The 23,799-nt window shown below is 47.1% G+C and overlaps 1 protein-coding gene across 1 annotated transcript; it reads left to right on the forward strand.

The window, feature by feature from the left end:
- The first annotated feature begins 4,370 nt into the window (after positions 1-4,370).
- axin2 (axin 2 (conductin, axil)) lies at positions 4,371-20,169 on the forward strand. The gene is made up of 11 exons (XM_083976416.1): positions 4,371-4,614; positions 6,079-7,005; positions 8,989-9,120; positions 11,547-11,649; positions 13,617-13,757; positions 13,869-14,401; positions 14,500-14,676; positions 14,789-15,004; positions 15,106-15,240; positions 16,077-16,244; positions 19,138-20,169. Exons 2-11 carry the CDS (start codon positions 6,197-6,199, stop codon positions 19,262-19,264), a joined length of 2,541 nt encoding a protein of 846 aa, XP_083832542.1. The 5' UTR covers positions 4,371-4,614; positions 6,079-6,196; the 3' UTR covers positions 19,265-20,169.
- The last annotated feature ends 3,630 nt before the right edge of the window (positions 20,170-23,799 follow it).

Genomic DNA, 23,799 nt, shown 5'->3' on the forward strand with positions numbered 1-23,799 from the left:
TGTGTTGATGTGGTGAAATCTTCTCCTCAAGCGAGACAGAGTCTGAGCTGTTGCATGCCTCCTGCTGCCAGGCTGCTCAGCTCAGTGCTACGTCACACCCCCTCTGATGGAGGAACAGGAAACTGGGAAAGAGATAAAAAAATCTGTCAACTGTTGAAGGGACCAGTAAGTTAATCACTTTGCTGGGAACCCTGCGCTCCTGAGTCAGGAAGGAGGAAAATGGGGTTAAAAGGATGGATTAAGGATGAGTGAGCGGGGCCTATAGGGTTCAGGTTAACACTGACTCAGAGAGGGATAGCTGTCCTGTCAAGCATGGCACAACAGTGGCGTCCGGCCTGTGAAGTGTCTGCATGGTGCTTCGGTGCGAGCGGCAGAGGAAATGAAAGTCATTACTGTCAGTGTGGAGTGAGCTTCATGGCCCAAACGGGATTAGACAGTGCATCCGACATTGTTTCTATACATTGGTAGACTTAAAAGTCAAGCGCAAAATGGGATTAAAACGAGGGAAAAAAAACCCAATAAATAACCTTCAACAACCTCCCTCTCTCTTTTTGCCTCTCTTTTATTTCTTCCCTGCCTTCCTTCGCTACCAATTCCCTTTCTATTTCATGTCTTATTCTTTCTTCGCGCTCTCTTCTCGTTCACCTGTCTCGCTCCCTGTTCCGCTCTCTCTGACGCATCTCTCTTTCCCTCCTTCCATCTTTCACACACTCATCCCCATCATCAAAATGCACAGGTAGGCGCCGACTCCCACTCGCACTTTACATTCTCTGTTTTGCAAAAAAAAAAAAAAAGAGTGAGAGAGAGAGAGGGGGAAAAAAACGATCCATCCTTCTGGGGCCAATTGGCGCTTGAAATCCAACTTCATTCCCCTCAAACTGAACCCTTTCAAAAACAAACCCCCCACCACTCGCACTCTTTTTTTCTCTCTCTCTCTCTCTCCCCTTCCTTTTTCAAAACAGCCCCATAACAAACTGGCAAATTGTTGCCCTTCCTTAACTTTTAAGGGTATTATGCACCATGTCCAACTTCAAAGCCTGTCTTAACTCCACACTTTAATTGTATCTTCCCCAGCTCTCTGCGTGCCATTTGATTCTGCTGACAACAGCACTTCTCCCTCCGTTCTCCTCCATCCTCCTCCTCCTCCTCCTCCTCCGCTTCCATCCCCTTCTTCCACTCTTTGGTCCTTCACTTGTGTTGTGTTGTGTTGTGTTGTGTGTTGACCCTCTGCGCCGCCCCCACACACCACCAACCAGCGTACACAGCTCCTCTCATCAGCTCCTTGCTCCCTTCAGAGGCCATTGTCCCCCTGTTGTCACCTACTTTGAAGAGGTAGCCTCCATTTCCTCTCTTGGCAGTCGGTTGTTGCCCGGGGTGTGTACACACCAAACAAACTTGAAACAGTAACCCCCTGTCCTACATTGGCTGTCTCCTGTGCTCTTTATCTGCACCCTCTCTCTCTCTCTCTCTCTGTCTGTGTGAGCTGACTTCCTCCTCATGGCCCTGGTTGATAATTGCCATAAGCTTCCCTCTTGGTTTCATTTTCCATTGTCCTCCCCCAAATTCTTGGCTCTGGCTTGAGATAAAGGGATGAGTACTTCAAAGGGGTCTGCAAAGAGTTTAACCCCAAGCCGAAAGGAACAGCACACAATACTGTAATTGAGAGCAGTTAGTGATCACAGAGCTGCAGCATGGAGAGGACAGCACCGGTAGACACACACACACACACACACACACACTGAGTGTTTATGACCGCAACTGAGGTGGCCAGCTGCCTTTACGACAGGCCAAGGTTGCTCAGGAGACCATATAACCAAGTTGTTAAAAAAAAAAAAAAAAACTCCAGTCCTCTTACAATTTTAAATCTGAGGTGTTTCCATCAAATATGACTTTAGATATGATCCAAATAAATAGTTTGTTGCACATCCAAAATAACTGAAAGTCAACTTTAGAGAACCGATTGATCCACAGGTGATTTATGTGTGTCGTTCCTTCACTATTTATAGCGCTCTTTGTAGTCAGACTGAATTTGACCTGTCCCTGTAATAATATCTTCCCAAACAGAGAGATAGTTACATCCCATAACCACCCTCCCCCCTGAAGCCCCCTTTCAAGCGTCTTTTTATAGGGCCAGGAGCCAAGGACATCCCCAGTCTCAGGCCAGTCACAGACCTGGGGTCAGCTCCTGAGGGGGCAGCAGGGAAGACCCCGACTTATGTGGACCTCCCATGAGCCCGTAGAAGGGGGGCGGGGGGGGTTGACAAGGCAGGACGTGACGACCCAACTGGCCTCCGGTACTGGCAGGGGGTCCACACCATCGCCATGGTGATGGCTTCCACCCTGGTGTGTTTACTGTCAGAGTTCAGGCCGGGCCCTCCAAAGTTAACAAAGGCGGACATTGTCTGGGCAGCTCTCAGTATATCATCCAGATGACCTGTGTGCCTACTGAAAGACCCAGACTGTGTAGATGAGCTTTTATGAGATAAGAAATTGGGTTCACGCAGACTTGTTTTAACTTTTGAGTCATTAGTGTCTCACATCTGGCATGGCTCCAGATGTCAGATACACTGTACATCAATGCCTCCCAACTTTTTTTTTGTCAGACATGCCCACACAGCCCAGTGTAGGTCTCCTTCACTGACACTGATTGTTTCAGTTCTCTATTACTTTTAGCTGACTGCCTTAACTTTACTTTCTTGTTTTCATAAATTTATATTTGCAGTCAGTTCACTAAGAGGATATTTATTTGTTATTCAAATCATAGTTTCTGTGTTTCTAGTTTAGTTGCGCTACTTCACAGTCTCTCATGGGCACCGGCTGACCCTGACTGGGAATCAGCGCAGCTCATCTTTTGCTGGGACAGACAAATTAGATGAGGACACATCAGGGCTGTTTTTGGGCAGGATATGAAGGCGATAAAGTGGCCTTTGAGTGATGTGTAATCCCTTAGTCATCATGGCCTCCTCAAGTGCAATTTCCTCTTTTATTAACATTGATGGGAAGAGAGGCATCAAGGGAGAAAGTTTCACAGCACCTTTAGCAAACAGGCTGATCAAAGTGTTTGCCGTCTTTGTACTGTACTTTTTGAATTGATGTCCACTGAGACAACAAGGACACACAGACACCCACTGTCTCTCTTTCAAGAATATAGCCAGTCATCTTGTACAAAGAGTCCCCTGTGGTGGCTCATTTGAACACTAAAGACCCATCCAAAACACTATCAACTCTGTTCTATAAACACTAGTAGCATCTCTGACTGTAGCCGGTCCAGCATGAAGTCAAATGCAGTGTCTAAAACATCCACTGGTGTCTGTGTCCAAACAGCTCCTCTCAGTCCAGACCAGTGAATGGATGAATATTGAGCATCTGAGCTGTCTATGGGGCTTTTCACTCCTTTTCGTGTTATCTCAAGCTGCAGTTAAGGACTATTCAAAGAGCACAGAGCTGTACTAGGGGAGTGATTCTTCTGTCCCTTGAATGATATGATCACATCCTTCATGGTATTTATCCTGAGCGAGCATTTTAATCTGGTGTATGCATGTGCCCTTTTTGCCACTGGTAGGAGCTGTGGAGTGATAACACCACTTGGTTTGTTATTGCAACATGGTGTGTATATAGTATAAATGAGAACTGATGATGGATTAAAGAATATTAATTTACAAAGAAACATGTTTTTAGTCAGATGTAGAAAACTGTTTTTTATCCTTGAGCAGCTGGCCTGCAGTAGGGGCACTTATGTGGATTTATCCTTACCAAATAGTGCACTTATGAGATTAAAATCATTGTTTCGTTTTATTGTGTTGTTTTTGTGGGGGGGGGGGCATATAGAGTATATATAAACATGCTATTTGATACACGCCGGTGCATGCATTGTGCATCCCCGGGACTCCGGTGGGTTAATCTGAAAAACTATGCGGGTCTTGAAAAAGAAAAGATCCCTGCGTCTTTAAAGTTTATGTAGCAACAGAGGGATTGTAGCGATAATGCTATTAGGGCGGCAGATCAGTTACTTCTGACGCTCCAAAGCCTCGGGGAGTTGGCTCAAGATTGCTTGTCTTTGATAAGGTCCTCACGATGTAGCTGCAACTTCGCGAGCTGGGAAAATATTTGGTTAATACGTGGCACGTCAAGAAATAAAGAGAACAACCGTTTAGAAATATGTGTCATCCAGAGTGACTGCAGACTATCCGGGAATCTCCGTCACTTGTTTCTTCTTTTTTTCTTTTTTTATCGGAGGCGCCAGGCTGCAATTGTTTTTTATGCAGCTGTCGGGACCCGGCAGTCGGTTCCTCACTTTGAAGTGCGCTGCTCCAGCCTCTCAGTTCAGTTGGTGTTGGAGTCGCCTACAGGAGAGACCTACCGTGCGGCATGGCAGCCTGAAACCATAGGGAGGAGAAAGGGAGGAGGGAGAAAAGCGCTATTTTTTTTTCCTCTCGAGTGCATTTTTCTCTCCGTAAACCGACTCAAACCTGAACGGGACTGTATGTGGACGCGCCGTGGAGACGAGTACTGTGGATTATACGCGTTTTTCTTTGTGGATAAAACCAAAAAAAGAGAGAGAAAACGCAACAACAGGAGTTTTAATTTGAGGAGAGAAGAACTCGTGGATCGATGGTAAGTTACAAGAGTGTGTGCCTCCTCAAACTGGCCCCCATTGGAGTTCCCTTTGATGTGCTGTTGACTCGCCTTTGAAGTAATGTTCTGGGGAAAATGAAACGTTTTTGTTGCGTTTAAAGACCCGAAAAACGCGTCGAATCTTTTCTCTCTCCTTCACTTCATTATCCTTTTCCACGTCGCTTGATTTTATACTTAAAATGAGAAGTTTTTGAAGAAGTGTTGGTTTCTTTTTTTCTCTTTTTTTTTCTTTTTTTTTTTGAGGAATTCCTCCCCCACAAGATCTAAGACTTTGGTGTGTACATGGGATTGGACGTTAAAGATGGGTTGTTGTGTGTGTGTGCGTGTGTTTTTTTTTTTTCGCCGTAAATGTAACGTTTAAGAAACTTTCGCAGACTGTGGCGGTATTAACATAGATGGCGATTTATTGTACACGCTGTCGTGCAATGTAATTCAGAATAGTTACTTTTTCCCTTAAGTGGGTAGTTTAAGAAAGATTTTAAAGCTGTTGCTGTGTTTTTAGTTTAGCCTAACTGTGGAGCAGCGTAACCGAGTGTCATTGATACGAAGTGACATCTTGCCGCTGATACATTATAACGTTGATGCTTCTTTGCAGACATCTGCAACAAACTGCTCATAATCTCTGCGATAATGGAGCAGCGGATAAACTGGATGTTTGAAACATTTGAGCCCCCTCTTGTGTAGTATATACACCTAACCCAGCAGCAGCAGGCAGTTCACTCCATTAACTATTTTGGTCACGTTTTTCGATCTCTTTGAGTTTGTCCCACATCGGTGTCCTACAGGTACTCGCGGCCAGGCTCGATTTTTGGGTTTGTAGTTGGCTTGTGATGAGATGTAGAGACCTAGAAGTGAGTGCTCGGACATGAGGAGGGGAGGTAGTGAAAAAAAAGGGGGGGAAAGACATGTGTTTGCATTCTGCAGCAGGCAAGCCAGGCTCTCTAACCCTGACATCAGCCGTGATGGATCCGGAAGCGTTAATAAAGCCGTGTCCGTGCGTAATGCTCCGGCATTCTGAAGGATAAATGACTTATTAATGGTGTTCAGTTCACTAACCCCGCTCGGCCGTACATGTGATTACTACTTCTCGTGTTATCGCAAATAAAGGAGACTGTGTCAAATTCCAGCTGAAGGCATCGTTCAGGTGGTTCTCTGCTCGGCTTGTGCATGTGCGAAATCACTGTTAAATTCTTGTTAATTTGCGTCCCAGCCAATAGCGCCACGGTATAGAAATCACATTCCAGGTTGAGATGTGAAGGACTGCTGTTTATGTAATGCTGCTGCAGCGTTTTCTCAGATTCTTCTTCTTTTTTTCCCCCTGTTGAACTAGCCTGTCTTTTTCTGTAAAAGTCAGTGAGGGACTGAAAAGACTCTCACTGCGTCTCAGCCCCTTTGAAGTTGGGGCGGATCTGGTTTTGATTAGATCAATACTTTGTGTTTCAGAGAGAAGACGGGCAGCCAGAGAGAAGCTCCCCCGCTGACATAAGAGAGTGAGGAGATTACAGTAGAAGCTCAGAGGAGGCGAACAACACACGGGCTCTCTCCTGCTGCCTTCAGAGCCATGAGCCGGGCGCTTATGGACCACATCGCCAGTAGTTTCCGAGAAGATGCTCCTCGACCCCCGGTGCCCGGGGAGGAGGGCGAGGCGCCCTGCTACCCCGGCAAACTCGCAATGATGAAACCCTCGGAACCCCCCAAATCGGTTCTGCTCGGCTCTGCGGGCTCCTCGGCGAGGAGGAACGAGGATGGTCTTGGGGAGCCAGAGGGGAGTGCCTCCCCGGATTCACCGCTCTCCCGGTGGACAAAGTCTTTGCACTCTCTCCTCGGGGACCAGGACGGTGCTCTTCTTTTTAGGACATTCCTGGAGCGAGAGAAATGTGTCGACACTTTAGACTTCTGGTTCGCCTGCAATGGCTTCAGGCAAATGGACCTCAAGGATACCAAAACGCAGAGAGTCGCCAAAGCAATTTACAAGCGCTACATTGAGAACAACAGCATTGTCGCCAAACAGCTCAAGCCCGCGACTAAAACCTTCATACGGGATAATATCAAGAAGCAACACATAGACTCTGCGATGTTCGACCAGGCGCAGACCGAGATCCAAACCAACATGGAGGAGAACGCGTACCAGATGTTTCTGACCTCTGACATTTACCTGGAGTACGTGAGGACTGGGGGAGAAAACCCCAACCACGTCAACGCGAACGGGCTGGGCGACCTCAAAGTTGTATGTGGATACCTGCCCACCCTCAACGAAGAGGAGGAGTGGAGTTGTGATTTCAAAGCCAAAGCGCTGGTTGGACTGGCGGCGAAGGCGAACAGGGCCCCCGTGTCCATGAGGGCGGTGGAGGTGATAGAGAGTCGATACAGGTATGGATGCGGCACCCTTTAAGTCGCTTTTATTGTCTTTACAACCACAATTCCAACTGTGCACAATCTACACCATAAAATCACCCATGCGTAAAAGCGGGGGAAAAAACACATTTCATTCACTTAAGTCCAAGGTTTCTATTAAGGTTGGAGAAAACTCTCTCTGTCTTTCGCTCCTTCGCTGTCCCTGGCTCCTCTCACCATCTCCTCCAGCAGCAGCAGCAGCAGCAGCAGCAGCAGCCCTCTGCTGGCGCTGGCCTGGATTTCCGGGGCTTTGAAATAGTTCCGCAGAATGAGGGATCGTCTTCCACGGGAAAAGTTCACAGAGCACTGCTGGCTCTGGCCCCCGCCAGCAAATAATAGATGATGACATTGCTATGTTATGCCTCCTCCTGTACCACCGCACTGTCCTCAAGCCTTTGGCAGAGATGTAGGCTACATCTATAGGGGGGGGGGGGGGGTTGGACTAGATGTTTCTATAGCTTTCCATCCATGCATGTTCACTCAAAGAAAATCAAAGTTCAGATTGAAAATGCATCTCAAACAAGTTGTCTTGGAGGGTACAACTATACAACAGAAGTGGTCATGAATATACAGTTAAATTCTGATGGAGGTGGCATTTCACAGGTAATGTACTGTTGCTAATGCCGCACTAAATCACAAGCTGCACTAAGATCTGAACTTTTATAATGGGCATGGCAGGCCAAGACAACTGACAGCTGCCTTCTTTGTACAACATCATGGATTCAGTGTGTGTGTGTGTTGGTAGGGATAGTGGTGGATCTCACACTTTCTTTTAGTGTGATGCCCGTTGGCCAAAGTGGTAGAAGAGGCTGCTTTTGACATGGAGCCTCTCTCTCTCTCTCTCCCTCCCTCCCTCTCTCTCTCTCCCTCCCTCCCTCTCTCTCTCCCCTCCCATTGTCACCCTACAGATTTAAAACATGTGGAACTCATTTCTCCCCTTTCCGCTTCCCTCTCCTCACTTCTTCTCATCTCAGGTTCTCTTAAGAAAGAAAAAAAAAACCCTGAATGGCAGCAGCTACAGTACAAAATCAACACCCCCCCCCCCCCCCCCCCAACCCTCTCACTCTCTTCTTCCCTCTTTTCTTGTTTGCGTCAATTCTCCTCTGATTCCCTCCTTTGCTGCTTTCCCCCGCCTTCTCCACTTTTATCTTTCTTCCTTTTGAAAACTCAGGGATGGGGACTACGAGGCATGCTTTTGGAGCGAAAGTGAGGGGAAAGAGAGCGGAAAGGAAGGATGGTGGGGTGGTGATGGTGGTGGTGGTGGTGGGGGGGGGGGGGGGGGTCATCTCATGAAAGAAAGGGAGGGAGGAGAAAGTATAAATGAGGGGTGAGAGAGAGGCAGGGAGGGAAGAATGCAAGGCCAGCTGTGTTAAATACCTGACTCTTTGCAAGCCCCTCTGAAGGTCAGCCTGGAGCTGGGGGCCTACTGCTTTAGTCATGCTGGGTCTCTCCCTCCTGATGAAGACCCCCCCCCCCCCTTCTTTTCCTCTCTTTTCTTCCTTCTCTGACACACTCTCATGCTTCCGCTCTCTACTTTTTTCTCTCTCTTTTGCTCACTCCCCCCTTTTCTCCCCCTCCTGTACCATGGCAAGAATGCATACACAGCGGGAGATGTATGCTGAGGAAAGAGTGAGTGTGAATGAGAGAAATGGAAAGAGAGAAATTGTGGGCTATTTAAGAGGACATAAATGGGGCATAAGGAGAAAACCAAAGTTTTCCCAGTGTGGAGGAAGTTTCCCGACCCCAGGTTGGCCAGTCGTATACATTCAGGGCGTAGATGTTGCTGGTCTCATACATTCATGCACACTGTCACTGTACAAACCTCAACCTGACTGAAACACACTCTACTCACTCCTCAGGAATTAGAAACTAATAACTGACTGTCACCCACCTGTTGGTGGCTGTTTCATAGTGCTGCATTAGTATTGATCTAATCTGTGCTTGTGTTGCCTCCCCCAGATCATACAAGAGAGGAGACTCGCTCAACCCCTGCCATATGGGCTCTTTTGCCCCCGTCAGCAGCACCAATGACAGCGAGGTGTCTAGTGATGCTTTGACTGACGACGCCATGTCCGTGACTGACAGCAGTGTGTAAGTGGATATTGAGAGAGAGACTTTTTGAGTTGATGCATGCTAATGAAGGTTTCCTGAAGTATGTAGTGTTTGCCACATTACCACCTCCACCAAGGAGGTTATGCTTTCAATCCGGTCTTATTTATCATCAAGGTTAATCAAAAAGTAGTTTGTAGTGAACTTGGTGGAGGGGTGGGGAATGGGTCAGGGAAGACCCATTTGGGACAGGCCAAGGTGGTTAACCATGACTCTGAGGTTTTTTTTCTCTGAAGTTCGGTGTATGTGTTTTGACACTGGCCTTGTCAGAGGTCTGTGCTCTCTTGAGTGCCCTGCTTGTTACTTTCTTTGAGTACCTGATTCATAACAATGAACAGAAAAGACCATTCAAAAAGTACTTTTTGCCATGCAACAATCTAAAACTCAAAGATATTCAGTTTACAGCAGAGCAGAGAAATGCAGAAGTGCAAATGCTGAGTGTTTTGTTTGCTAAATGATGTGGGTCTGTCTTTATTCATTTCAACAAGAGGGTTGCAGCCTAACTTAATTTTGTTGTGGTTATAACGCATCTATTCATCTATCTATTGATTGAGTAGTTATACAAACTATTGTCAATGAAATGCCTATGTGTTGACAAACTGCTTCAACACAAACCAGTGCTTAAAGCCACTTTCTATCTGTAGTTTGCACATATCTGTGTACATGCCTGGGTCCTCGTTCCTCTAAAGGACAACTTGGCTAATCGCGTGTCTCTCGAGTGACAAGGTTGTATGAAGTCATCGCGCGGGGCACAGTTCAAGGCCAGGAGCGCTCGGCTCAGCTGCTTTTGACAAAAACAGATACATCTTGGTACAAGTTCTTCTTTACCTCATCTCACATGGGAGGTGTCAAGGCCCGTATAGATGATGTCATTGGCAGGGCAAGCTAAAGATGAGCAGCCGGAGACACTTAAAGACGGAGATACTGATGTTTAATGCAACCAGTGGGCCGGGCTACACCTGAATATGGCAGCTATAAAGATTTATTTTTATTTTACAACATGCAGCCCTCTACTCTGGCATATCTCTGTCTGGAAAGCCCAGCTTCAAAGTAGCCGAGGCCAATATAGTCCTATTCTGCTGTACTTTGACCCTGTGCAATGACAAAGCCCTGGCCGCAGAGACACAACCCACCGCCGCCACGACCCCCACACCTCATTTCCTGCCTGCTCCGGCCTTGATCACAATATCTGCCTCTCTTTAGGTCAGTTAAACGGACCCATAAACATTTGAATCTCATTTACAGATGCGCGCACACACACACACACACACACACACACACACACACACACACACACACACACACACACACACACACACACACTCAGATAAAGAAAAGAATAGAAAAGGGAAAGAAGAAGAAAAAAAAGCAACGGGGGAGGAGGCAGTTGGGTGGGAAGAGAAAGACAGTGGTGGAGGGGGGATTTTTTTTGCTTATATCTTATTTATGGATTTGCTTGGACGCTGGGGAATGCAGCTGCGCAGACTTCAAACATTACCTTATCTTACAAACCAGCCTTTTGATGTGCGGAGATCAGAGGCTGGCTGCGGCAGCGCTTGCCAAATGAAGATTGGAGGGGGTGGAGGGGCGGGGTGGGAGGAGGAGGGGAGGGGAGGGGGGTTGCTTATGCGCATGACTGTGACATTTCAAAGCAAAAGTGGAAAAGTGCTCCTCAGTTAGGCTAGGTCACCAGGAAACTGCTGTTTAGCACGGGAGAAAAGACACTGTTTTACACTGTCAAGTGCTTCAGTTTGAAGCTGGAGCTCGGCCGTTTGTTGTTTTTCATTTTCATTTTTTCAGCCAGTCAGCCATTCAGCCCCCTCAGATAGATTTAACCAGGTTAGCTGCACCCCTGGGTCCTGTCCTGCACTAACTCTTTGAATAAGTATAATGAGTAGCTAATGCTAACAGTGTCCTCAGTCGGTAGGGGAATGCTAATGCTGACACTACTTGTGGCCGGTAGAGCAGAGCGCACTGTGATTGCAGTGTGTGTGTGTGTGTGTGTGTGTGTGTGTGTGTGTGTGTGTGTGTGTGTGTGTGTAGGAACTGGCCAGCAGGGTGCCCAGTGCTGTGCTGGAGCCAGAGCTGAAAATGAGTGTCATTTCTAGGGCAAACACAACCTCCTACCACCTCACTCAGAACCATGTAACCCGATCTGCTCTGACACACATACGAGGGCCGGAAATGCTGGCATGATTTACCTCTGAGTATCTGCTTTGTTCTCAGATTAAGCCTGAGAGATGAAAAACAAAATGGATAAGAGAATTAATAAATTAGATTTCTTCTTGCTTGAACTGTGTTTGATCTACCCAGTTGGCTAACAAGCTTCTTCCTGAATGACTGTTTGGTCTTTAATGATGCATTTGATTAGGTAATTGACCTTTTGTGATCTGTCTGTACACCCCCAGAGATGGCATCCCTCCATACAAACTGGGCTCCAAGAAGCAGCTACAGAGAGAGATGCAACGCAACATGAGGATGAACAGCCAAGTGTCTCTGCCTGCTTTCCCTGTAAGTACACAAACACACGCACACATCGCCACACAACGCTCACAAGTCTTTTTGAACCTGGGTCCCACAGTCTAATTTCCATACCACCCTCTGTTCCGGGTCTCTCTTGGTTCTATGAATAGTTCCCGCACAAACTGTATTCGGCATTCTCAATTCAACAACACCAGCAAAGATCAGAAGAGTAACGTCAAAGACCCAGCCTCCCACATGCACACACACACACACACACACACACATAAGAAAGTGCACATACACACATCCAAACGCGAGCCCCCTCGCTACCTTTGGTGTCACCTACAACCCCATTAGGGTTCCTTGAAGTCTGCGGGAAACGGGGAGGTCTCTAAGCTGTTTATCGCCACAGCGCTCGGAACACACCAGGGTTTTTTCCTCCCCTACTGATGCTGTAAATATGGAGAATAGGGGAGAGATGAGGAAGATCTCTGCCGCTTTATCCCGAGGGCTCTGAAATCAGCCAAGTTCCCCCAACAAAAACACAAAGATACTCAGACACATTCACACGCACATATGCGCACACGCAGCGCTTTGATCCGAGGATGAATGGAGCAAACGCACAGGGAAGTGACAACTTCCAACAGAGCTGGCCCCCTTTTTATTTCCACAGCACACCCCCCCCCCCCCCCTTCTCCTCTACATATACATGCACACACACAATCACAGGCGCAAACACACGCACACACACACACACAGTGAGGCAGCCCCCTCCCCAAAAAGTGAGGGATCTAAGGGAAGAGTTGAGCGTGTCATGTGAGGTCTCAGTGGGTCGGAGGGGAGTTGGTAGCTTAAGGCTTAACAGACGCTTTAAGATGTAAGTTCAGGTTGAGAGACGGATGGTAAAAGGTCTAGAACAGAGACATTTTACTAACTATTAAGTATTAGTAGCAGAAGTAGCTTGTCAAAATAAACTTGATGTAACCCCCCTTTTTTTCCCCAAACATTATAAGACATGCAGCAAGTCTAACTTGTTTTAGGAAAAGATTCACAGATTGGTTTTCGACACTTTTTTCCCCCCGCTGTCCCCTTTTTGCTTTATTTTCGCTTTTATTCTTGTTTTTGTTTCCCGTCTGATTTTTGGCGATGGCTGCCATTCCCATGGTGCACCAGCCTCAGGCTCCATCAGACGGCTCCTCTTTTTCTCAGTCTTTTCTCCCCCTTCATCCCCACTACAAAGGGACGGGAGAAACAAAAAAAAAAAAAGAGGAAGAAAAATCAAGAAAGCCCTGGTGCAAAAAATGCAAATAATTTAAGATGTGAGCACACACACATACACACATTCTCATACTGTCACTATACTGTACCTCAAAGGTGCCCAGTGTGTGACAAAGGGGGGAATAAATTACCTCAACCTTTCTGATCTCACATCCTTTTTGGCACCTTTATCTCTCTCCTCCAATCCTTCCCTCTCTTCATTTTCTCTTTCTCTCCCCTCCTGTGAGCACACATCTCTGCATCTCAACTTCTCCCATTTTTTTTAATCCCTCATCCTCTCCTCCCTGTAGTTCTCTTCCACCCCCTGTCGATATGTGGCTTTTATTCCTAGATGTAAAGCCACTGCTTCCCATCTATCTATCCCTCCATCCCTCCCTCCGCCACCCTATTCTCCCCCCACTGAGTGTTTGATATTTGACGAGGAAGTCTTTGAAGTGAGCTGACTTTAAAGAGGCCTGCTGACGATGACAGAGGGAACCAGCCGAGGCCTGGCCCAGCGTGACCATACACCGGGCCCGCCGCCCCTTTAAACAACCCGACAGCCCTGGGTGCCTCTGATACCGGCCTGATCGCTACCACCAGTGGCGGGGCAGCCACTGGCAGAAAACAATGTGTAAATTGTAGATAGACGAGGCAAGAGGAGTCTTTGTAGAAGCTTGGGAGGGCTGGGGCTTTGACACGGAGGATGACGGGGGAACACACAACAGCTAATGTATGTTTGTTTTTTTTCCCCAAAGCGAACACGTTGTCCACCCAAGGAGATGGTCCCAATGGAGCCGGCAAAATTTGCAGCCCAGCTCATCTCCCGGCTGGAGAGCCTGAAGAGAGAGCAGGACACCATCAACTCTCTGGAGGAGAGGCTGCAGCAGATTCAGGAGGTTTGTTGGAGATTAGATTTTTACCGGACAAGTGAAATGTTGTGGGGGTTTTTGTTTGTTTGTTTGTTTTTCAGATGTTAACTTTGTCTATCTTTTATTTGTTTTTACCAGGAGGAGGAAAGAGAAGACACAGAGATCATGGGAAGTGCTCCCCAGCTCTCCCCCCACCCTTTGACCCTCCTCTCTGGCTCCTCTGACGAGGACCCCCAGGCCATCCTGGACGAACACCTCTCTCGTGTCCTGAAGACGCCCGGCTGTCAGTCCCCCGCCGTCGTCCGGCACTCGCCTCGCTCCAGCTCCCCGGAGCACCGGCCCTTCGCCCGCGCAGGTTTTGGAATCAAGGCCCTGGTGCGGCCCGGCCCTTCAACCTCCTCCGTCTCTAGTCCTGACCAGGGGGCGTTCGCTTTGGCCCTGGGCCCCAGCAGGACCCTTGTCAGCAGGCAGAGCACGAAACACATTCACCACCACTACATCCACCACCACGCCAGTCCTAAGACTAAAGAGCAGATCGAAAGGGAGGCGGCCCTCAGGGTGCACAGCCTGTGCTCCAGCGGCACCGACTGCCCGCCCTGCCAGCCTTACCAGCGCAGCCGCAGCCTGGGTCGAGAGACGTGCGGCGCGATTTCAACAGACAACAGCTTGGGGTCAGTACCAAGCACTTTTTTATACAGTCGACGTGAGGAAACGTGCAAAATAAACAGGATGTAAACAATGCTAAATGTTTCCCCTTCCTTCCGCCCAGGCGTTCCAGCTCTCTATCCAGGCGTGTGTGTCGCTCCGGGGCGGAGGACGGCGTAGCAGACAGGTGTATGGAGGAGTGTGGGCCGATGCAGCTGCCCAGCGACACAACAGACCCCACCCAGAATGTGCTGCAGTGGATCCTGGAGAGTAAACAGCGGGGCAGGCACAAGTCTCACAGGTGAGTAGTGGCCAGACCCCAAAGAGCTTCGGTGTTTGCATGAGTTTTATTTTTACCTTATGTCCCCAATTTTACACCTTGTTAATGCACACGTCCTCTCGAACCCTCACAGCACCCAGAGCACCAAGAAATCCTTCGGAGGCTCCTCCACACAGACACACACATGGGGCGGCGGAGGAAGCTGCGGCCACCTGCGCAGCCACCAGCCGGCCCAGCCCTTCATCCAAGACCCCGCCATGCCCCCCCTGCCCCCTCCCAACACTCTGGCCCAGCTGGAGGAGGCCTGCCGTCGGCTGGAGGAGGTCTCCACCAAGACCACCAAGCAGAGGTACAGAAGGAGTTAGCCTGCTCTCTTGTTTGCTCGTGATTTCTAACTATCTATATCCCATGTTCCGGTGGTGTTAACATTTCTGTCACGTCTCTTTCCAGGCATCCGACGTCCGGTCTCCAGCGGGAGAAGAGCCACCTAGTGCCTGTCCAGGGCGGAGGGTCCGTCCCTCTTTCTCTAGCCAATCCCAGCCCCGCCGGCCTCCTCACCGCCAGCCCCGGTCTCCAATCAGAAGAGTACGATGCCTCCCTCTCCTCCCCTCCTCTCTGCTCCTCCTCCTCCTCCTCCTCTCAGCCATAGCCTCCACCTTGCAGTGTACTTCTACTCTTTTAACTCTTCCTTCTTGTCACCTGCGCCGCTCACCACTCACGTAGGGAGACGGACCAAAAAGTCGTGCGCAAACCCACACGTAACACGTGCACACGCCCACATAGTCATAGTCAAAGAGAAGGTGACCCCCTCCTCCCCTCCTCCCCTGCCTCCTCCCTCCTCCTTCTCTGTTTCCCTCTGTCTTTGCAAAAGCTTATTTTAAGCTTTGTACACACAGGCCCGGCTCTGCCTCTGTGTTTGCATGAATCTTCTTGTGTATTTGTGCTGTGTGTGTGTGTGTGTGTGGGGGGAGTGTGTAGTCAACTGCACCACCTGACTGAGACATCCCTTTCATATATATGTATCATTTTTATTGGCTGTCCTTCAGTGAGCTGGCAGTCAGCTGGGGCGAGCAGAGCCTAGCAAAGAGAGAGAGCTCCTCTGAAGTGGGCCTACAAAGCCTTGGACATAGCTGAAGGGGAATTGTTAATACTGTGCCCCCTTCTCCAACGCGCACACAAGCACACACTTGCTGATGGCACTGGGTCACTCGCTCACTCACCAGTGTTATTCTTCATTCAGGCTGCTGTTACTGTGCTTCTAGTCTAGTACCGTCTCCTGCACCGCGTAGCTGCGAGCCGTCCCTTTTCTTTAGAGGCTTCGCTCTTGTTTCTCATTTCTCGTTCTATCGCTATCTTGTTAAGTGTCATGAGGGTGTACACACTCCATCTCTAACCTGCCCTTTGTCTTTTCTACTTTTCAGCATGAAGGAGTGTAAGAAGGGTTCAGGAAGCCACAGCGTGTGCAGCGGAGAGACGGTGGTGACGTATTTCTTCTGTGGCGAGGAGATCCCCTACCGGAGGACGATGAAGAGTCACAGCCTCACCCTGGGCCACTTCAAGGAGCAGCTCCGCAAGAAGGGCAACTACAGGTGTGTGGAGGGAAATTTGAAAAGTTTTTTTACAAGAGCGATTTCAGATGAAGTGACACCAGCTGATTGGCCTTGAAGAACAAATGTGTTGAGGTTTGACCGAAGGATTAGAAAGGGCTAGCTTTATAATGCGCTTTTGTTTTCCCCACAATGGCAGATAACACAAGGAAGGAAGTTGAGGGAAACTGGTAGAGGAGTGAATTCCCAGTATCTTCAGCAGAGTGGCTGACTGCAATCTGTGATCATTAGCGTCACCTCAGCGTAACGTGGTGACATTTTTTTAAAACACTCGGAGCAATCGCAAAAGACCGAAGAAAAGTGCAGCCTGAAGCAACAGTGTCTGATGTTTGCTGCCTCGTTTGCTGAAGGCGTCAGGCTGCACCGTCTAAGTGATAAGTTTAGATCTTTGAATTCTGCTGAGCGTGACCTTGAAGACCTTAAATATTATATTTTATCTTCTCTTTGATTGTGCTTCATACATGTCTGTGCAGAGTGCCGTTATCAGTGTTTGTTTCAGTGTGTATGTGTGTGTGCAGACAGTTTCAGGCCTCTATGGGTTTTTTTTTTTGGTGTGTGAGGGGGGTGCAACGAAAAGGAAAGGACAAGAGGGAGGGGAGGGGAGGGTGGGTGGTGCAGGGGGTTAGTGGGAGAGTTTGAACTGCAGCGATTTGGGTCCCATCTGGTATTGATTTCCATGCTAAGGCACACTTAATACACATGGCTTTGAAGCCCCGGCCCCTTTCATTTCAACCAACAAAGACTCACACAAATGGCCAGCGTGCAAATTCTTCACTGATGCTATCAGGGGCTCTTTTTTCTGCTCCGTGTGTGCGCGCGCGTGTGTGTGTGTGTGTGTGTATACACATGTGCACGCATGAATGTGCTAGCGTCGTACGCGCACAGTGTTTACACATGTTGTAATCATTTTATGGATATTTTTGAAAGGCAGATTGTTAAATGCCAGATCCGCTTGTTTGCCGTACTACAGGGCCTTGACTGAGGCCGCACCGCTTCAGTGTGTGTGTGTGTCTGTGTGTGTTTGCAGAGAGAGATTTTACTTTTGATTGCTCCTTTCCAGTGGGCATTAAAGGGAACAGATCAAACAGTTATTGTTTAGACTGCCACGGTCTCCAGGATAAGCACGGCTTGAGTATTGTGTTAATAATTACAGGTATCAAACTATGATTTCTAGGTGAAAAAAAGGCAAAGGAACCCGTAGAAACTTCTTCCTGTCCAGATGTGTGCAGTACTTTTGGATCAACAAATGTGACGAGTACTTAGCTCTGCGAGCTCCTCACATCTGTCTGTTTGGGCCCCCCCCCCCCCCCACCACTTCTCCTCTTTACACCCCTCCACCCCTCTTCTTTTCTCTCTGGCTCGCTGTCTCAGTTCCTGTGTCATACCATCCACATTTTTTGGAAAGAGAGCTGTGCGGCGCTTTAATAGCAGCCAGAGAATGTGTGGAGTTGGGTCATTTCAACATGGCAGCGGTTCAACAAAGAACAGTACTGCTGGGTCCTGCCAGACGATATTGGTGCCAGATGTCAGTGCAAACGGAGAGAGAAGGGGAGAAAGGGGGGAAAAACAGATCTAGCCACATAAAACATGTTCCAGTGGAAATTCAGGCTCTCTCTGTCTCTGTCTGTCTCTCTCAGCAAAAAAAGATCATGGCTCTTTGAAGATTTTTTTGATTTTTTTTTAAGAGTAGGACGGCTCAACATTTTTTTTTCTCTTCCTCCTCCAGATAGGAAAGGAGGATACAATTATCAGGCGTGTCTTGTGCTCTTTCATGTCGTCTTATTTATCTACTTAGTCTTATTTACTCTATTTTCCACAGAGAGAGACCTCTTGTATTTCGTTCTAGTTGAAGCCTTCCTGTATTTCAAATGGAGCTGCTTTTTATTAGTGACCACCCCCGTGCTGACTGGAGCACACGCAGTCACAGGCACCTTTTTTGCGATGATGTTTTTAAGACTACAGCTCTGGTTTTATAAGTATTGCATGTTCGGCTTTGTCAGCTACCCGTCTCGTTAAAGACTAAAATGCTCACACACACAAACACACACAAACATTCCAGTCACCCCACACATGGAGCAAATCGAGGCATTTTTCCATTACATAGTTAATGAGTGGATTCTGAGACCCCCCTAACAAACCCACCCCTGCTGGTTTCTCTTCCTTTAAAATGAGGATGGGGGGGTGGGGTTGCATCATTAATGGCCCAGTGAAGTCATGGCTGACGAGAAGCCCCTCCTTTAGATTCTTTTCTGTTTCTTCTTCAACACACACACACACGTACACACACAGAAAGTTGTCAGTCGGCTGCTGCCCTTCCTATAGCTCTCAGCAAGACCCCGTGCTATCAACAGGGTGAGGAAGGACATAATGTTCTCTCCTCCTCCTCCTTTACGTTGCCTCTGTTCTTTCTTTTGTCCCTGTAATAAGGAAACAGAGATGAGGGGCGAGTGAAAGCGTGTGTATATGTGTCTTCTACACATGTGCGGGTGTGTAGGAGTTTTTTTTTTTTTTTTTGGGGGGGGGGGGTAATGATAGGCAGACTTGCAGGCACCCAAAATTTCAGTCTTTGTCAAAGGACCCCTTCATTTGCGCCGCAGGCCCTAATTGGCCCCCAGGGTTAGCCAGAGCAAAACTCAACAACAACAGGATGGAGGGCAAAAGGGGAAAAAAGGGTGAAGTAAAAGAGAAGAAGAGCAGAGGAAGAGATGAAGAGAGCAAACCTCAGATTTTAGGAGCTGCAGGTTCCCGTCGCCCTGAGAGGCCTGGTTGATTTTCTACTGAGCTTGATGTTAAAAGGTCACCAGGATCATGCTTGTGTGTGAAAACCTCAGGCTGCCAGCGTTAATTAACTCCTCATCTCCTCTCTCTGTTGCAGGTACTATTTCAAGAAAGCCAGCGATGAGTTTGAGTGCGGCGCGGTGTTCGAGGAAGTGTCGGACGACGGCTCCCTGCTGCCCACGTACGAGGGAAAGATCCTGGGCAAGGTGGAGCGGATGGAGTGAGACCGGCGCTGCCCCCCGCCGTGTGGAATTAAAACTCTCTCTCTGAACGCTTCTCACCTCTGTGGATGTACTCCTCCTCCTTCATGTGCTCACACACAAACACACCAAGAGTGTGTGTGTGACCTTTAAGCTAAGACTGCAGGACTGGAGTTGTTGCTGACGGGATGCTCGTCGAGGTCTGGGCAAAAAAGGAACTGGGTGAAATATGGAGAGGAAGAAAAAAGGAAGGAGGACAAGTAACGCCGATGCAGGACTATCACGTGAACCTCTTGAAGTGAAGAAAACAAATGGACTGTGTTGCTGGACTGAAAAATCTCCATGTTTCCAGAAGAGAAAAGCTCTAGAGACTCTAGGTGAATGACCACTTGTCAAAGAAACGGGTCAGTGGGTATGAATTGAGACTGACAACCTACCTGACCCCTCGCCTGTGCCAGCCTCCGCCCACGGGCTAGCACAACGCTCATATGTATACACAGATATACATGTACATTGCATTGTATTGTGATGCTCGTATTGTTGTGTAAAGATTTCTATTGCTATTTATTGGAGATATCCCTGCCCCACCTATTTTTTTTTTTTATTATTCTTCCATGGACAAGCTGCTTGGAGTTGGAGAAACTTCTTCGATTTCCACAACCGTGATTTTATTTTTATTTTGTTCTTCCTCCTTCCCTTTTGAGCTTTAGTTCTCAAGCAAAGGAAATGGGTTTTATTCATTTTCGGCCCCTTATATTGAACTGTAAACTTCAAAAATACCTCTTCAAAAACCCCACTCCTGTTCCTGGAGATTGAGTGGGACATCTCTGATCTCTTGGCTGGAGAGCTTACTGCTGAAGCTTTGAGAATGGTTCTCTGTCACTTAAAGTTTGATAATATATATATATATACTACTACAGTGCTATTTGTGGCTGTGTCCCCTCCCCTCCCTCGCTGTCCACTCTGAAGGGCCCCGAGAGTACTATGAAAATGCTATTAATGTTTTAATTCCCAACTCTGGGCGTGTGCCCAGCTAGCCTTGATCTGTCGCGTCTTAGTGCCTTTGTTTCAGTGGCGCAGGCATCGCACAAATAGCCTACGTATTTACTAAGAGGAAAACTGCCCTCGACAGGTCCTCCAGTCCCCAAAATGTGTTTACACCAATAGTAATATTTACCAACAAAAAGCTCTATGATGTGCTCCCCAACGTGCTTACTTAATGTGTATGTGTGACTGAGATGCTTTTGATTTGGATTACTTGGTGTGTATTTAAAGCCTGCACTATGAGCTGCAGGTGATAAGGATGGTGATGATTTACACTATGTCCATAGTGTTTTAATTGAGTACAGAAGCTGTGCCTACATGGATTCTTGCCGTGTTTTACCCAGTTTTCAGGGTCGTATTACTCCCTTGGTTTTTCAAGGGGCCTTATGTTGAAAAGATATTTTTATGCCTTTTAGTATCCGTTTCATCATGTTTATGTTTTATAATATTTTTCATGGCTTCCTTGGCTCCACTTGTAAACTGTAAATTATGCGTTCTATAGAGCTCAGTTGAAAAAGATGCCTCGGTACTTTAATTATTGTAATTATGAAGAGATGTAGCCTTTATTAAAATGTTCTATTTTTCAAATTAGCAAATGGTTTCCCATGTTTTCTTGTGTGTGGCTTGTGATTGGTTGTTCTATGGGTTTTCCTGAGCCCTAATTGCCAATGTTGTAGTGGTTGTGTGCGTGTGCGTGTGCGTGTGCGTGTGCGTGCGTGCGTGCGTGCGTGTGTGCGTGTAACAAACTTCACTACTACACACCCCCGCTGTGGAGAGTGCAACTCAGTGGATCCAGTGAGAAATCTCTGCCAGATTTGCATCCATTATCAGCTCTTAATTTCCAACAGGGAGTAAATTAAAACATGCAGCATTAATTTGGCCACCGGAGCCTCTGTGTTTTAGTGTAAGGAGGAGAGCGGGAGAGTATCCAAGCATGTGTTAATGAGACATTTGGCAAATAACGTGCCATAAGTACATTTCACCCAGCTATTTACATGCTAAACCGTTTGGCCTCCTGTGGCAATTTATGATCTGTGTGTGAGTGTTATGTTGTCTTCTGCTTTTCTGCTCAGATCCAATTATAGTACCACTGAATGGATAATAACAGACTACGGCGTGAATGAAAGTTACAGGTATAAACCATCAGGGAGCCACGAGGAGTAAAATGCTTGAAGATTCACTTCAATTCTTTAAAGGGCAGATTCACGATTTATCAAGAGCTTCTGAAACCAAGAGTCCGGTGTCCCTGGAAGTAGAGTATGGGGAAGGTAGATCTTGCTGTGATTATATTTCCCCTCTTGACACTGGTCAAATAAAAGACCGGTCTTGATGTGCTTTCAGTGTCAGTGATGGGGGAGACGATCCACAGCCCCCCTGTCTCTGCACACACAAAAGTTAAAGTTAATTAAAGGCTTCAAGTTCAAGTTGGAGGAATCAAATGGGCATCTTCCAGAGTTACAGACCCGAGGCAACGAGCTACCAAAACATGCAGTCATTTCTAGATGAGGGGCTGTCTGGGACAGAGAATCAACCAGTTCCCCTCTCAAAGACAGGGGTCTGGCCTTTCTAGACTTTTTATTTACAACAAAATCCACAAGAAACCTAAAATCAGCAGTGCTTTCATCTATCTCACGATACTTTCCATCTCTCAGCCCCAAACTGAGAGTGTAAAATCTCTTAAAATAGGTCGCGGATACATTGTTTATTTGTTACAAAATGCTCAGTAACATTTCATAACATCTGGACAGTGTAGATTGAAGCAGATGTTACACTATCAGGAGCAAACAGTGCATTGGGTGCGGACTATTTTCAGCTGCGAATCAGCACGCATTTGACGTTTTTAACAATAACACAGAAGAATAAGCTGTAGCTATCACGTTTGGCTACAGAGACAACACTTGTAAAAAATGAGTTCTGGTCGAGTTTTTCCTCAGTATCATCTGAGACCTGGGGTTGCGTAAAGATGTAAAGCGAGCTACCTGGGATCATAGTCACCCTACATAATTTAATTTAAATATGTAATAGCTTATAGCTTCACACACATGACTGCTGATATCTGTACACACATTTTTGCACAGCCGAGCACCTCTGCCACCTGCTCTCCTTTTAAGTTTCATTGGCTAAGAGTGTTTCTAATGCTGCCTTTCATATTGAAAGGGCATCATGATATTGTTAAAATACCATTTTCAGGCCTTTCATCAGCAAAGGTCAGTGCATACACTTGAAGGCCATCCTTTGGACTCTTTAGAACTAAGAGGCTCCCACTCAGCAGCGCTCCACTGTCAGAAAGCCTTGTGAACCGATCTTTGTATAGAAGGCTATTTTAGATGGGGTCATCTTTTTGAAGAGTGCTCTGGGTTTCGGTGGACTCCGGACCGCTATTCAAACATGTAGGCGCTTTTCTATACATTGCTGGGTGTGAAGAATTAGAGGCATTTGAAGGTTGCTCGAAGGTGCTTTGACAAAGAGGGGTGTACCTGAATATTTTGTATGATTTTCTTGATAAGATTACAGAAATTAGCTGCTTCTGTATTCATGTTTTTAAGCCTCAGTGTTTACTGTAAGATCGTCACTGACTCTGCTAACACTGAGCAGGAGGAGCAGTATATGTTTGGGAGAAACATCCAGTCAGTGCTGTGGCCTGCTTCCAGACCTCTGAATCATCACCCAAAATATTGTTGTTGGCAAAAATTAGTCGAACAAAAAAAGCTGCTTAGCTCAAGATCAACATGCAAGTCTTTTCCAGAGCTTTGACGACATCTCTCCATCTTTATCAGTTCTCTCAGCCACCTGTTATCATATGACTGATGTTAAGCGCTTAGTCCATCACATGATGCGTGGGCAGATTAAGCTGTTTTGGGGGCCATGGAGTAAAAAAAAAAAAGAAAAAGATATTTAGCCCCAGTATCTTGCACAGAGATCCTCAAACCAACCAGCACTGTTGCGCTGAAAAACAAAATGCATCATGTGGTATTTTGGAGGTGCTAATTCTCAACAAATCTGCATGTAATCAAATTACTGATCGACACACACACAGCAAACCTGGGGGCGTTTGAGGCTGATGGAGGTCTGGGGCCATGCAGCAGTTTCTCACAGTTGCTCACTGGAATTGAGTCGGATTCATTCTTTAGGCTATTGTCCTGCAGGGAAATTTGTTTTCACAGTCCGTCTGTATAACATTAAAACAGACATTTTAACATACATGTAGAATATACAACATACTATACTATTGACATATTAAAGCACAACACTAACATTCACACAGGTTGCTACCTTCTGCTGTGGTTGTAGGGAGTTTATGGCAGATGGGATGAAACTTGAGCTCCATTTGGTGATAGAAAAGACACAACATCAAAACACAACCAAAACCATCGAAAACCTCCCAAAAAAATTAGCCACAGACGAAAATTGACAGCTTGGTTTTCAGGCTGAGTCAGCACACAACGTTTGTACTGTAGGTTTATGTCACATCTGTATATTCTGGGAGGTACAACATCTTTAGACTGTTTTTTTTT

This window comes from Trachurus trachurus, assembly GCF_905171665.1.
Source record: "Trachurus trachurus genome assembly, chromosome: 8".
Classification (NCBI taxonomy): domain Eukaryota; kingdom Metazoa; phylum Chordata; class Actinopteri; order Carangiformes; family Carangidae; genus Trachurus; species Trachurus trachurus.

Bases quoted from the DNA above. Each gene is read 5' to 3' on its own strand.
- axin2 (XM_083976416.1), top strand. From the start codon at position 6,197: ATGAGCCGGGCGCTTATGGACCACATCGCCAGTAGTTTCCGAGAAGAT. The intron at 9,121-11,546 runs GTAAGTGGATAT...GTACACCCCCAG, and splicing joins TCCGTGACTGACAGCAGTGT to AGATGGCATCCCTCCATACA. The intron at 16,245-19,137 runs GTGTGTGGAGGG...TCTCTGTTGCAG, and splicing joins CGCAAGAAGGGCAACTACAG to GTACTATTTCAAGAAAGCCA.